Source organism: Oryctolagus cuniculus, chromosome 14, assembly GCF_051225735.1.
Source record: "Oryctolagus cuniculus isolate XC-2025 breed Fujian yellow rabbit chromosome 14, ASM5122573v1, whole genome shotgun sequence".
NCBI lineage: Eukaryota > Metazoa > Chordata > Mammalia > Lagomorpha > Leporidae > Oryctolagus > Oryctolagus cuniculus.
Genome location: NC_142880.1, coordinates 2,746,075 through 2,760,700, shown reverse-complemented (window position 1 = coordinate 2,760,700; position 14,626 = coordinate 2,746,075). Strand labels below are relative to the sequence as shown.

The 14,626-nt window shown below is 56.2% G+C and overlaps 1 protein-coding gene across 1 annotated transcript in view; it reads left to right on the top strand.

Moving 5' to 3' along the window:
- Positions 1 to 14,626, top strand: part of ARSB (arylsulfatase B) — a 147,754-nt gene that overhangs the window by 94,211 nt on the left and 38,917 nt on the right. The window contains exon 7 of the mRNA XM_089312908.1: positions 13,440 to 13,510. Within this exon, the coding sequence (XP_089169034.1) occupies positions 13,440 to 13,510 (71 nt within the window). The remainder of the gene's footprint in view (positions 1 to 13,439; positions 13,511 to 14,626) is intronic.

Here is a 14,626-nt window from a genome sequence, read left to right as displayed (position 1 = left end):
GCACGGGTGGCCGAGCCGCCAGCACCGTGCCTGCTGCTGAGACATCGGCAGCCAGGCTGGCGTCTGGAGCTGCTTTTCCAAAGCAGAAAAACAACCAGATGGCCCAAGTCACAGATACTCGAGCTGTGCCCAGAGGTACAAGCTTTTTTCCAGAAATGGAAACACCGATCTTGAGATGACGGTAATTTTTGAAAATGTCATAAAGTAGGAATGTGAGGACGATGGAAAGTTGAGCTGGCTGTGCCGAGAGCGGCGGAGATTCCGCAGGTGGCACAGCTGTCGCTTCCTCTCAGGCCTGCAGAGTAGAGCGGTCAGAGGCAGCAGGGGTCCAGGGGTGGGTGGTGGCATTTGCAAAGGGTGCTCCTTCTGCAGACCACAGGCCAGGGCCGTCACTCCTAGGAGATGCAGTCCCGGTGCTGCCCGACCCCGTGGTGCTCCTGCTTTTCAACTTGATACACAGCCTGTGGATTATTTCGAGACAGTTCAAGTAGGCTGGTGACACCAAGGAAAGCCAAAGGATTCATCCATCCTAAGCGGTTTTCTTTGTAGCTGATTTTGTCTTTAATTGAACTTCCTGTGAGGTTCAAGTGCAGCCCTGGCCATAACGGCAGGTGCTTTGTTCTTTCCTCACCAGTGGCGAACTCACAGCTTGGCAGCGGTGACAGCAGTGTCACCAGATCATAGAAATTCCTTCAAACAGGACGGCGTCATGAAGACTGAGCCGGGGTGGGCGCTGTGGCCCAGTTGGCTAACACCCTGGCCTGAAGCGCCGGCATCCCATATGGGCGCCAGTTCTAGTCCCGGCTGCTCCATTTCCCATCCAGCTCTCTGCTGTGGCCTGGGAAAGCAGTGGAAGATGGCCCAAGTCCTTGGGCTCCTGCACCCCTGTGGGAGACCTGGAGGAAGCTCCTGGCTCCTGGCTTCAGATTGGCGCAGCTCCTGCCATCGTGGCCAATTGGGGAGTGAACCAACGGAAGGAAGACCTCTCTCTCTCTCTCTCTCTCTCTCTCTCTCTCTCTGCCTCTCCTCTCTGTGTGTAACTCTGACTTTCAAATAAATAAATACAGATATTAAAAAACAGACTGTGTGCCCTGAGGGTTCAGTCCCAGGAACGCAGTGGAGGGCAAATACATCCCCCTCACCCTTTCTCAGATACCACGAAGCCCAGTGAGACGTAACGGCCCACGAGCCGCAGGCTAAGAACCGCTAGGCTGTATCCTGTGTCCCGCCCATCAGCAAGACATCAGACCGAGGTGTCAGTCTCGTGTCCTATTGCGTTGACTGGCGGTGCCGCTGTACATAATCCTTACTGGTGCTGTGATCTGTCTTGGGGCCCTCTCAGTGGCTTGTTTTCATGTTTATTTACTTGAAAGGCAGAGAGAGAGAGAGAGAGAGAGACAGACAGACAGACAGCTCCTATCTGCTGTTCACTGCTCAGCTGTCTACAACAGTCAGGGCTGGGCCAGGCTGCAGCCAGGAGCTGAGAGCTCCGTGGCAGGAACTCATCTGCCACCTCCCTGGGTGCACATGAGCGAGGAGCTGGAACCCAGAGCGGAGCCGGCACTGGAACCCAGGCACTGTGGCCATGGATGCCGCCATGCCACCGGCAGCATAACCGCTGTGCCACACACCTGTGCCGGGCTTCATTGTCTCTCGTGCTACCAGTATCCTTTGTTGTATGACGCTCCTCTTCTGCAGGTCTTAGATTTGATTGGTCTCTTGCTTAGTTAAGGTTTTACAGTAATTTCCCATGGGAGGATCTCAGTGGTAGGATTTAGTGGATTTGTATGTGAAAGAATGTCTTTCTGTTCCCTTCAGACATAAGGAAGAAGTTCCATTGATTTGAGACACAGCGAGGACACACACTCCCATCCGCTGGCCCACTCCCCAGACGCGCCTAGTGTCTGAGCTGCGTAGGGGGCTGGGAGCGCAGTTCAGGCCTCGGCAGTGGGGGCAGGGACCTGGTATTTGTGCCACCACCACCTCCCAGGGAGCCCATCCGCAGGGAGTGGGAGCGGCCCTGGGAGCTGGGAGGGAGGAGGAGCCAAGGACCCTGCTGTGTGCCTGGGCCCACCCAAGACCACCCACTGTGTGGCTTCCCTTGTAGTTAGAGACCCTGCTCCAGGGTGACTGAAGTGTGATTAGCGTTGCTGCGTTGCCCAGGTATTTCAGGTTCCCCCAGTCAGACTGGGAACTAGGCAAGGAGTTCATGGAAAATGTGTCTTAGGAGAAAACTGTGCGTGGATTTCAGATTTTGTTTTGTACCAAAATAAGCTTTTTGTTCATTTTCCATGCACCTTTCGAAGTCCCCTTGTGTTACTGACGTGTGGTTCAGTTCCGTGGTGGCTGGAGGATGAGTTTCTATCCTAGTCCTTACACTCGAGCCTTGGCCCACACACGGTCTCTCCTGGTGCCGGCCCCCATGGGCTGGGGGGGGGGGGGCAGCGGCTGCGCGGGGCCTCGGGTTCTCTGTGGTCTGCAGGGACGGTGGGTGTTTGTGTGCGGGAGGTGGGGTATCCGTGCTGCCGGGCTGGGCCGTGCCGTCTGGGGCGTGTTCCCTTCTGCCCTCTCTGTTCATTGCGTGTTGGTTCCGGCAGTGTTGATGCGGTGGCTGCCGTGACGTGGCCACGGCCCTGTCATTTCCCGGGTGGCCCTGCACCCCGGGCTCCGCGGTCTGGTCCGTCCGCCGTCCTCGGCGTCCTGACGCACAGTTACTACGCATTCAACTCCACCATCGCCTCTCCCTTCTCCGTTTTACTATCACCTGTGCTCTGTCACAGCCCTTGTGTCAACTTCAGAAAGTGGAAAAATGGGATGAAAAGATAAGTTGATTTTGGTGCAGACAATTGAAGTCCATACAGATGCGTGGTTTTCAGAAAGTTCATGAAAATACATGTGAAAGAAACTGCATGAATTCCAAAAATTTTTGGCACCAAAATAAACGTCTTTCAATTCCATTTCCACAGACTTGCTCAAGAGCCCTGGTCAGTTCTGTCCGCTGTTCTCTCCCCCTCCACTGCTTTGTTTGCGTCTTCAAGCTTCGAGAATCTGCTGGGCGCTGACCACCTCTGCACCCCGCTCCGCGTGTTCACGGCTCCCTCGCAGTCGGAGGACTTAGCTCCGAACACGCTTCTCAGGGCCCTTGGAATCGTTGCCTGTCTGTTGAAACATTTTCTGCAACCTTGGTCACACACACACACACACACACATACACACACATATACGCACACATACATATACACATGCACACACACATATATGCACATATACACACATGCACAGGTGTACACACACGTGCACGCACATACACACATAACATGCATATACACACACACGTACGTGCACACAGACATACATGCATACATACACATGTGCATGCACACACACATATACACATGTGTGCATGCACACATACATACGCACATGCACATGTGTACACATACACATGTGTGCACACATACACACGCACCACATACACACATATAAACACATAGACACACATGCATGTGCATGCACATATATGCACATACACGCACTGCACAATGCACACATACATGCACGCAGACACACGTGTACACATGCATGCACATATGTGCACGCATATACATGCACCGTGCGCGCGCACACACACATGTGCACAATACACAACGCATGCACATGTGTGACACATATACACACTACACACATGTGCACAATACACACATAGATGCACATGTGCACACACATATACACACTACACACATGCACACACATATACACATGTGTGCTCACACACACGCACGCATGCCTTGTCTCTCCCTGCTGTGCCAAAACGTCTCCAGGTCTTGGCTCCTGGGTTGCTGTTGGTGAGTGTCAGGAGCGCCTGATTCTGTTTCCTGTGCCAGTGCCTGGTCCTTCTGTCTGGGCGCCGGGAGGACGTCGGGGTCCCCGTCACGGACAGGCCAGCTGGTCCTTCCGTCTGGGCGCCGGGAAGATGTCGGGGTCCCCGTCACTGACAGGCCAGCTGGTCCTTCTGTCGGGGTCCCCGTCACTGACAGGCCAGCTGGGCCTTCCGTCTGGGCGCGGGGAAGGTGTCGGGGTCCCCGTCACTGACAGGCCAGCTGGTCCTTCTGTCGGGGTCCCCGTCACTGACAGGCCAGCTGGGCCTTCCGTCTGGGCGCGGGGAAGATGTCGGGGTCCCCGTCACTGACAGGCCAGCTGGTCCTTCTGTCGGGGTCCCCGTCACTGACAGGCCAGCTGGGCCTTCCGTCTGGGCGCGGGGAAGATGTCGGGGTCCCCGTCACTGACAGGCCAGCTGGGCCTTCTGTCGGGGTCCCCGTCACTGACAGGCCAGCTGGGCCTTCCGTCTGGGCGCGGGGAAGATGTCGGGGTCCCCGTCACTGACAGGCCAGCTGGGCCTTCCGTCTGGGCGCCAGGAGGACATCGGGGTCCCCGTCACTGACAGGCCAGCTGGTCCTTCCGTCTGGGCGCCGGGAGGACGTCGGGGTCCCCGTCACTGACAGGCCAGCTGGTCCTTCTGTCTGGGTGCTGGGAGGACGTTGGGGTCCCCGTCACTGACAGGCCAGCTGGTCCTTCCGTCTGGGCGCCGGGAGGACGTCGGGGTCCCCGTCACTGACAGGCCAGCTGGGCCTTCTGTCTGGGCGCTGGGAAGACGCTGGGATCCCCGTCACTGACAGGCCAGCATCCCTGTGCTTGAGTGTTCACGCACGGTCCAGACGTGAGATTCCCTTTCTGTGCTTCAGCCGGGTTCCCTGTGCTCCTCCACTCCTCGGCCGTTCATCTTTCCGTGCTTTGAACCACCTACCTCCCCCTGCTTTCACAGGCTCTCGCTGGATGTAACGTCCCTTGTTTCCTGACGTTTGTCTTTTTCTTCTGTCAGCTCTTGCCTTAGCCCCGTGTTGGCCTTCTTACTGTCAGAGGTGTGGAGCGCCTGGTTAGATTTGTGCTGCGGCATCAAGGCGTGGTTCCCCCGGGGGTGACCGCTTCTGCAGTCCGCCATGTTTCGTCTCTTGGAGTTGGGGGTTCCCCTTTGCGGTTTGGTTTAGCTCCGGTGGGTTCTTGCACTCTTGCCGACGTGGCGCCGGTCGGCTCGCCCAGGCCTGTGACAGCAGGTGCTCTGGGCACTTCCATCTGCTTCAGAGTCCAGGAGCGCCTGTGTCGCACAGCAGGTGCAGCGTCTCCCGTCAGCGCAGCCCCTGTCCTAGCACTTGGCCTCATCGTGACACTGGGGCGCCGTGTGCCGGCCACGTCCGGCCGTCTTCCCAGAGACCCCCAACCTCCACGGCTCCCCTTTTGGCACTGCTGCCCACTCGGGGTGCCGCTCCTGCCCGGCACACTCTCCAAGTGGCTGCCTGGCAACTGTGCAGGCACAGGGTGCTCCTCTGCGGGCACACTGCGTGCCTTTGCATGTGTCTCCAAGGGTGTGACCCCGTCTCTGCAGGGTTCTTCTTATCAGGAGTGATCTGAGCCCCTGCCCCTCCCCTGACTGCCCCCTGGTGGCAGGGCACCAGCTCTGCAGGGCTCAGGGTTTTCCTCTCTTCCATCCGGGGTTTAACTACGCACCATCTCCTGCCTGTGTCGCGGGCTCCTGTCCTGGGTGCCGTAGCTTCCTTTACCAACAGGTTATTTAAAATATGTATGTATGTGTGTGTGTGTGTGTATTTACTTATGAGGCAGAGTGACAGAGAGGGAGGGAGACAGAGAAGGAGGTCTCTGTGGTTCACTTCCCAAATGCACACAGCCTCCTCCAGCGGTGGGCCAGGCTGAAACCAGGAGCCAAGAACTCCGTCAGGGTCTGGAATCCATGCCCCTGAGCCACCTGCGACTCCCAGGTGCACCAGCAGGAAGCTGGGTGGGAAGCAGAAGCAGGACTCGATCCCAGGCACTCTGACGTGGCGTGCGTGTGCCCAAGGGGCAGCTTAGCCAGGTAACCGCGTTGCCCGTTTTTTCTTTCCTCTTTTCTGGAGCATGTGTGAAGATACGTAAACCTAGACGGCCACTGTGACCCTCCAGAAATCAGGGCGCTCGCGTGTTCCTGGGCCCTGCTCAGCTGTGAGGAGAGCAGTGCTAAGACTACACGTGAGGCCAGCTCACAGACCGCCCGCCCGTCCTCTGTGTGTTTCAGCCGGATCAGAGCGTTCTGGGGTGACACCTCTGCCTGCTGCTCCCCAGCCCTGACCGCCCCTGCTCACGGGGTACGGGGCTCCCAGGGGGCTTCCCCCCATTTCTTAGTCGGCTGCTTCCCCCCAGGTCTGCTGTCGTGCCTGGCTGGGCACGGTGAGGGAGGCGACAGCGGTGGGGGCACTTCCTGGGCGGCCTCGGCCTGTGTCTGTGGGACGTGGCCTGAGCGGCCTGGAGTCCGTCTTTTCCGCTGTCTTTGGGATCAGGCTCTGGTTCTCGTCCCCCTGGCTTTGGCGAGGACCCCGTGGTGCCTGGCTTCCGTCCTCCCTTCAGGTTCCAGCAGTGTTGCTGCATTTGCGCCCTAGCGGTTCTTGGTGACTGTCAAAATGGACATTGGAAGGCGTGCCTGTTAGGCGCCTGGTTTGTCCTGCTACCGACCCAGAACCAGAAGTCCTACCAACTGTTTTTCAGTGCTGAATAGGAAGAGATGATATTAGGGATGTGATTCAGTGACTTGTGGTAGTGCACGGCCAGCATTTAAACCTTGATAAACCTCTTTACTGAAAACGTGGATCAGAAAACATGCCTCCGCTCCGTGTCACATGAACTCAGCGGACATACTTCTCCCCGCGTGTGGTCATGGCTCTCTGACTTCCGTGCTGAACTCTTTACTGATGGCAGTGTTTTCGAGTTACGGCAGCTTTCGCAGCAGGCTGGGGCTCGAGCAGTGCAGGGAGTGAGCCCTGAGGCTTCTGTGGCCATAGTGGTAAAAGCGTGCACTTTGTGATTTGACCTGGTTCAAATCCCGTCTCCTCCGCTTATTGTGTCTGTGGTCTTGGGCAAGTCTCACAGCATCTTGCAGCGTTAATTTTCCAGTGGGGCTGGCATGGTGGTGCAGCTGGTCAAGGCTGTGACGCCAGCATTCCACATGGGCACTGGTTCAAGTCCCGGCTGCTGCACTTCCGATCCAGCTGTCAGCTGTGGCCCGGGAGAGCAGTGGAAGATGGCCCAGGTCCTTGGGCCCCTGGACCCGTGTGGGAGACCTGGAGGAAGCTCCTGGTTCTTGGGTTCAGCCCAGCCCAGCTCTGGCCGTTGTGGCCATTCGGGGAGTAAATCAGCAGAGGGAAGTTCTCTGTCTCCTCCTCTCTCTCTATTTTTCCTCTTTCAAGTAACTAACTAAATAAGTAAATAAATCCATTAAAAAGGGGCGATAAAGCAGCTGCTCTGATTCTGACCCTGGGCAGCAGCGGAAGATGCTCCAAGGGCTTGGGCCCCCGCACCACACGGGAAACCCGCATGGAGTTCCTGGCTCCTGGCTCGGCCTGGTTCGGCCCTGGCTGTTTCGCACGTTTGGGGAGTAAACCAGCAGATGGAAGATTTTTTCTCTCTCTCTCTTTGTCCCCGCCTCCCCCCATCTCTGTAACTCTGCCTTTGAAATCAATTAATCATTAAGGTAGAGTAGTTTCCTGGTGTGAATTGTGACACGGTGGTCCCCATCCTCCAGGCACCATGTGAGAATTTGGTGAAGGAATGTGTGGGAAGTGCGTAGCACAGTGCCGGAACACACATGGGGGCTTCAAAGAGTTTGTGGGAAATGAAATAAAAAGACAAGGTTGTTTTTTTTTTTTTTTGTGTGTGTGTGTGTGTGTGTGCAAAAACTGGAAACCCATACAGATAACTTTGGAGATCTCTCACGGTGAGAACTTGGTTGCTGAAATGAAGATTGTACTGATGGCGATGATGATGGTAGTAATGATGGTGATGATGGTGGTGGTGATGGTGATGATGATAGTGATGACAGTGGTGATGATGATGTGGTGATGATGATGGCAATGGTGATGGTGATGATGGTGGTGATGATGGTGATGATGATGATGATGATGGTAGTGGTGATGCGGATGCTGCTGCTGATGGTGATGGTGATGACGGTGATGATGGTGATGATATTGGTGATCGTGATGATGATGGTGATGATGATGACAGTGATGATGAAGGTGATGGTGATGATGGTGATGCTGATGATGACAGTGGTGATGGTGATGATGGTGATGCTGATGATGACGGTGATGATGGCGATGCTGATGGTGATGATGATGATGGTAATGGTGATGCTGCTGCTGCTGATGATGGTGATGATGATGATGACGGTGATGATGGTGATGATGGTGATGATGGTGATGGTGATAACAGTGATGATGATGGTGATGTTAATGGTGACAGTGATGGTGATGGCAGTGATGATGATGATGATGGTGATGATGCTTACACAAGGCTAGCGAGGGGAACAGGCCTGCACAGCTGATGGTTTTCCTTCAGAATCTCTGCCCGGGAACTGCTGCATGTATTTCCTGTTCTTTTCTGAACACTTGGTACTGCCTCCCAGGGTGTGGGCCCTGTGACAGCTGCTCAGCAGCAGGGCCAGCGGGGGCCTGGAATGTGGGAGCATCGCCCTTGGTTAGCGGGAGGCCTGCCCGTCCCACCCTCGACACAGTGGAAAATGAAGGCTAGACGTGGGCCGCTCAGTTTAGAAGTGGACAGCGCTGTGATCTCAGTGTCTGGAACTGCAGACGGGCACGTGTCCGTGGCGTGTTGGAAAGGGCTTGCCGATCACTGCACGTCTCCCTGCCCTGCTCTCTGCTATGTGGAACTAATCTGGACGGTGTGAAATCTGGGCTGAGTTCATGTTGAATCCTGAGGGAACAGCAGAGACAACGGCTTGCCCCTTTGTAGAACAGTGGATGCAGAGACACGGTGGGCTCGGTGGTTCCTAGAGGCGTTTGCAGCTGGTGCAAATTTAGGCAGCCTTGAAAGTGAGCGGAATGAAGAAAGCCAGTCTGCCTGTGTCCCTGCTCAGCCGCACGGCCCTGGCAGCCTCCTGCCCGTGCTGGCTGTGCCGAGAACATGTGCCCCTCACTGTGTTCAGGATGAATGGGTTAACAACCAGGGTGCAGCACCAAAAAAGGCGTGTGGTGCCTAATGATCGCTGTGAGACCCACAGGGCCAGCCAAGCAAGCACCCACGGCCCCTCCAGGGAGTCCTAAGGGTGTGCGTGGGACAGGCCTGTCCTGCCGGTTGACCCATCGTATCAGCCACAGTCAGCGGGGGTCACAGCGACTCTGTTCCTGTCCTTACCCAGTTCTTGGTGCACTGACTGCCGTAGCCATTACATCTGCTGGGTGGGGCTGTCACACTCCCAGGTGACTGCAGTACAGCGAGGCCTGAGCACTATAGTGTGGAGATCTGGAGGTGGCCAATGGACAAGCAAAGACAGTTAATTCCTGCAGGTATGGTTCTCTCTTAGTGTAAGGAGGGAGGGAGGTGCACAGGAGAGTGAAGGTCATTGGTGATGTGTAGAGGTGTGGAGGCACGGGGGTGTGACAGCAGCAGGAAGGGTCTAAGGAGCCCAGGGGCTTCCCTCCAGATGCAGGGGCGGGGGCGCGTCTTCTGCGTGACCTCAGAGCCTGCTCCGGCTTAGGTGGCGTGGATGTGTCGGTTCCACGGAACGTGGAAGATGCCCGGTGGTCACTGCACGTGCTCTCTTGGTTCTTGCACAGTGACAGACTTTCTTCCCCAAGGCTGCTGTCTCGGGCCCGGGGAAACCGAGCCCTGCCTGCATCTTCCGAGCTGGAGCTCCCCCACGCCCGCCCCGGCTGGCCACGGCGTCTCTGCCCTTCATGGGTCCTTTCAAAATGGGGACTCTCAGATATCTCCTGGAGAGAGTCCAGGGGTGCAGGGTTGGGTGCAGGGTTGGCGTGGCGGTCTCTCGTCCACGCCGACTCCTGCTGTCCACACCCCACCCCCACCCTCTCCAGCCCCATCTGGGCTCCCATGGCTCCCTCCTGTGTCCTTGTCACCACTGAAAGTCTACACTGTGGTGTCTGTGCTTTGTTGAATTGATGGGTGTGTATGCCTAAGTGTGTGTGCATGTATGTGTACATGTTTGCATTGTGTGGATGTGGGCATGCATGCGTGTGCACACACATGCATGCATATGTATGTGCACATGCACACGCGTGTGTACATATTTGTGTACATGTGTGGTGTGGGCATTTGTGCAGTGTACACATGTGTGTGCATGTGTGTGTGTGTGCGTGCTTGTGTGTACACGTGTAGATAGCATTACTGTGGTGATCCGTGCTAATGATTTACTGTGTAACTGTTAGTTGACCCCTGCAGCCCCTCGCTCCCTCCCCTTGTCTGGCTGTTCCCTAAGTCGCCCTCGTCCCTCTGTCAGCCCCTGCCTCCAAGGCATTGAGACGCTGGACCATTACTGAAACCACAACAGCGACTTCAGGGGTACGACTTGGGAATCTAGGGACCCGCGCCCTTATGGTCTCCACCCGTAGGTACAGGCGATTCCGTTCTTAGAGCTGCAAGATTTCTGAACGTGAGAGGGAAACGACATGACCGTTACTGTGACCGTTTAAAAGTGGGGAGAGGGCCGGCTGTGTGGCGCCGTGGGATGCCGGCAGCCGTGCCGGAGCTGCCCCTGGTCACGGTGTGCACGGTGTGCGCCTGCTCCGTGTGTGGCAGCCCTGGGGAAGCGACGCCCTCCCGGCCTCGCACACCCGTGGGCGGTGCGTGGTGTTTCTCACACTCTGTTATTTCTGTCTACTCCTCTTGTGGAATCACGGTATTGCCCACCCCCACACGTAAATAATTTTAAGAGATGAGTGGTTATGTGTGAATATATTGGCTCTGACATTTTTGGAGTTCTCTTCTTTTTTAAAGATTTACTTATTTATTTTGAAGGCAGAATTACAGAGAGGCAGAGGAAGAGAGGGAGAGAGAGATCTTCCATCTGCTGATTCACTCCCCAAATGGCCATAATGGTCGAGGCTGGGCTGAGGCAAAGCCAGGAGCTAGGAGCTTCTTCCAGGTCTCCCACGTGGGTGCAAGGGCCCAAGGACTTGTGCCATCTTCCACTGCTTTCCCAGGCCATAGCAGAGAGCTGGATTGGAAGTGGAGCAGCTGGGACTCGAACCAGCACCCATATGGGATGGCGGCACTATAGGCCACAGCGCCGGCCTGCCATCTTTTGAATTGAATGAATTCGTTTTGATTTCCTGTGGTCCAGAAAAATTCCTTGCTTTTAATAGTCACCCTAAAAGTCTAACGCACAGTTTTGCTTGGCTAAATCTGAATTTAACCCCTGGCTTCGCCCTCTTCCCAGACAGCACAGAGACCTCCAGATGCTGACCTCCAACGCACTGACCTTGGGTTTGCTCGTCTGTAAGCCTGCACACCCAGAACTCGTCGTCGTCATCATTCTGTCTGCATCTTCTCGTGCTGACCATTTTCTTTGCAACCATTCCCACCTGGCATTCAGAGCTCGGGGTTCAGATCCTGGCTTCTGGGACTTGGAGCTGGGGGGGGGTGTCTCTGGGGTGGCCAGGGTTGCGAGGTTACACCTTGCCCCTCCCCCACAGTGCTGTCTCCCCTGTCCCAGCGCTGGGACGCCCCTCAGGAATTCCCTGCCACACCTCTGGTGTCTGTTTTACGGGGAGAGGGACAGGGAAATCGCAGAGAATGCTGGAGTTTCTCTCCAGTGCGATGTAAAGACACTGCCCCCAGAGACACTGCCCCGCCCCCCCAGCTCCAAGTCCCAGAAGCCAGGATCTGAACCCCGAAGCTCTGATGATGTAAAGGACTGTCCTTTGCCCTGAGATGATGTCCTTTTTTGCATTGATAAAGTCACCTTTATTTTATTTATTTATTTATTTATTTATTTTTTGACAGGCGGAGTGGACAGTGAGAGAGAGAGACAGAGAGAAAGGTCTTCCTTTGCCGTTGGTTCACCCTCCAATGGCCGCCGCGGCCAGCACACCGCGCTGATCCGATGGCAGGAGCCAGGTGCTTTTCCTGGTCTCCCATGGGGTGCAGGGCCCAAGCACTTGGGCCATCCTCCACTGCACTCCCTGGCCACAGCAGAGAGCTGGCCTGGAAGAGGGGCAACTGGGACAGAATCCGGCGCCCTGACCAGTACTAGAACCCGGTGTGCCGGCGCCGCAAGGCAGAGGATTAGCCTAGTGAGCCACGGTGCCGGCCGTCACCTTTATTTTTAATAATGATGGTGATGGTAGTTGAAGTCTTGTTTTGAATTAATTAACTGCATTTTGTCTTAACGTTTCCTTCCTTGGCAAAGGCAGACTCATGGATCACAGCCCAGATTTTTTGAAATCTTACTGGCCTTTGAAATCCCAAACCTCTGCTGGACACGCCTGGCTGTGGGCGTGGGTGTGGACGTTGAGCTGTCCTCGTGGTGACATCGGGAACCTCGCTGGACATTCGGGTCATGCACACACCCATGGTGCTGGTGTGCTGTGGACTCCTGGCACTTAGCTCAACGGCCTGGGTATTCACGCAGTCCTTAGCAGGTCCCCACGTTTCTCCCGTGTTTAGCAGGCCCCCAAGGCTGAGCCTGCACTGGAGACTGGCCTGGGTACCTCAGCTACTCCTCACATGTATTTGGTGCCTTTTATGCTCCCAATCATTTAAAAAATGTTTTATTGCTGATTATTTTTAATTAACTTGAAAGGCATAGAGAGACAGAGATCTTCCATCTGCTGGTTCATTCCCCAGATAACTACAGCAGTCAGGGCTGGGCCAGGCAGAAGCCAGAAGCAGGGAACTCTATCCGGGTCTCCGAGGTGGGTGGCGGAGACTCGAGCCGTAGCGCCGTCGTCTCCCTCCTACGATGCACAGTAGCAGGAAGCTGGCTGGAAGCAGAGCCAGGCCATGGACCCAGGCTCTTCGCTGGAGGGTGCAGATGTCGGAAGCGGCATCCTAACCGCTGTGCCAACAGCCGGCACTTGCTCCCAGCGTGGGGGGCAGGTACCAGGAAGCTGCTGTGAGCCTAGTGCATTTGTTACAGGTGCTGGGGCTTGGTGCTCTCCTGGGTGGGATTCACACTGATGGGTGTGGTATAGTGATGTGCGCCCCTGTAAGAAACGTGAGATGCGACGTTCCACGTGCACCTGGATCAGATGCGAGGCCCTGGCTGCTGACGTGGGCCGCCATTGGGCAGACACTGGTTTCCTTGCACGGCCTGAGCTGGGTTCTCATCTCTCTGGCGTGGACAGTGGCCCCGCTGCCACGGGGCACAGTGGTGATCCAGAGGGGCCCAGGGTCCTCCTTCTCGCTTGCCTGCTCGAGCTCGAGTGTGAAGCTCTGAGGTGCGGGGACCGTGACTCCGAAGTGCTCTGGAGTCACGACACAGTTAGCTGAGGGCTTTGTTCTCCCACACGAGGAAGGAAGGAAGGTTAAAAACCGTGTTCACTGAGAGAGGAAATTAATGTTTCCTTAAAATTCTCTTCCAGTGAAGGACGCCCGTCGCCCAGAATAGAACTGCTGCACAACATCGACCCGTACTTTGTGGACTACTCCCCGTGTGAGTACCTGGCCGTGTAGACTCTCCCCATGTGAGTACCCGGCTGTGTAGGCTCTCCCCGTGTGAGTACCCGGCCGTGTAGACTCTCCCCGTGTGAGTACCCGGCCGTGTAGACTCTCCCCGTGTGAGTACCCGGCCATGTAGACTCTCCCCGTGTGAGTACCCGGCCGTGTAGACTCTCCCTGTGTGAGTACCCGGCCGTGTAGACTCTCCCTGTGTGAGTGCTCATCCGTGTAGACTCTCCCCGTGTGAGTACTCATCCGTGTAGGCTCTCCCCATGTGAGTACTCGTCCATGTGGACTCTCCCCGTGTGAGTACTCAGCCATGTAGACTCCCCCCGTGTAGACTCTCCCTGTGTGAGTACCCGGCTGTGTTGACTCTCCCTGTGTGAGCACTCAGCTGTGTGGACTCTCCCCGTGTGAGTACTCGGCCGTGTAGGCTCTCCCCATGTGAGTACCCGGCCGTGTAGACTCTCCCTGTGTGAGTACTCGGCTGTGTAGACTCTCCCCGTGTGAGTACTCGGCTGTGTAGACTCTCCCCGTGTGAGTACCCGGCAGTGTAGACTCTCCCTGTATGAACACTCAGCCGTGTAGACTCTCCCCGTGTGAGTACTCGTCCGTGTAGACTCTCCCCACGTGAGTACCCAGCCGTGTAGACTCTCCCCATGTGAGTACCCGGCTGTGTAGACTCTCCCCGTGTGAGTACCCGGCAGTGTAGAGTCTCCCCGTGTGAACACTCAGCTGTGTAGACTCTCCCTGTGTGAGTACCCGGCCGTGTAGACTCTCCCCGTGTGAGTACCCAGCCGTGTAGACTCTCCTTGTGTGAGCACTCAGCCGTGTAGACTCTCCCTGTGTGAGCACTCAGCCGTGTAGACTCTCCCGTGTGAGCACTCAGCCATGTAGACTCCCCCCGTGTGAGCACTCAGCCGTGTAGACTCTCCCCGTGTGAGTACTGAGCTGTGTAGACTCTCCCCGTGTGAGTTCTCGTCCGTGTGGACTACTCCCCGTGTGAGTACCCGGCCATGTAGACTCTCCCCGTGTGAGTACCCGGCCATGTAGACTCTCCCCGTGTGAGTACCCGGCAGTGTAGACTCTCCCTGTATGAACACTCAGCCGT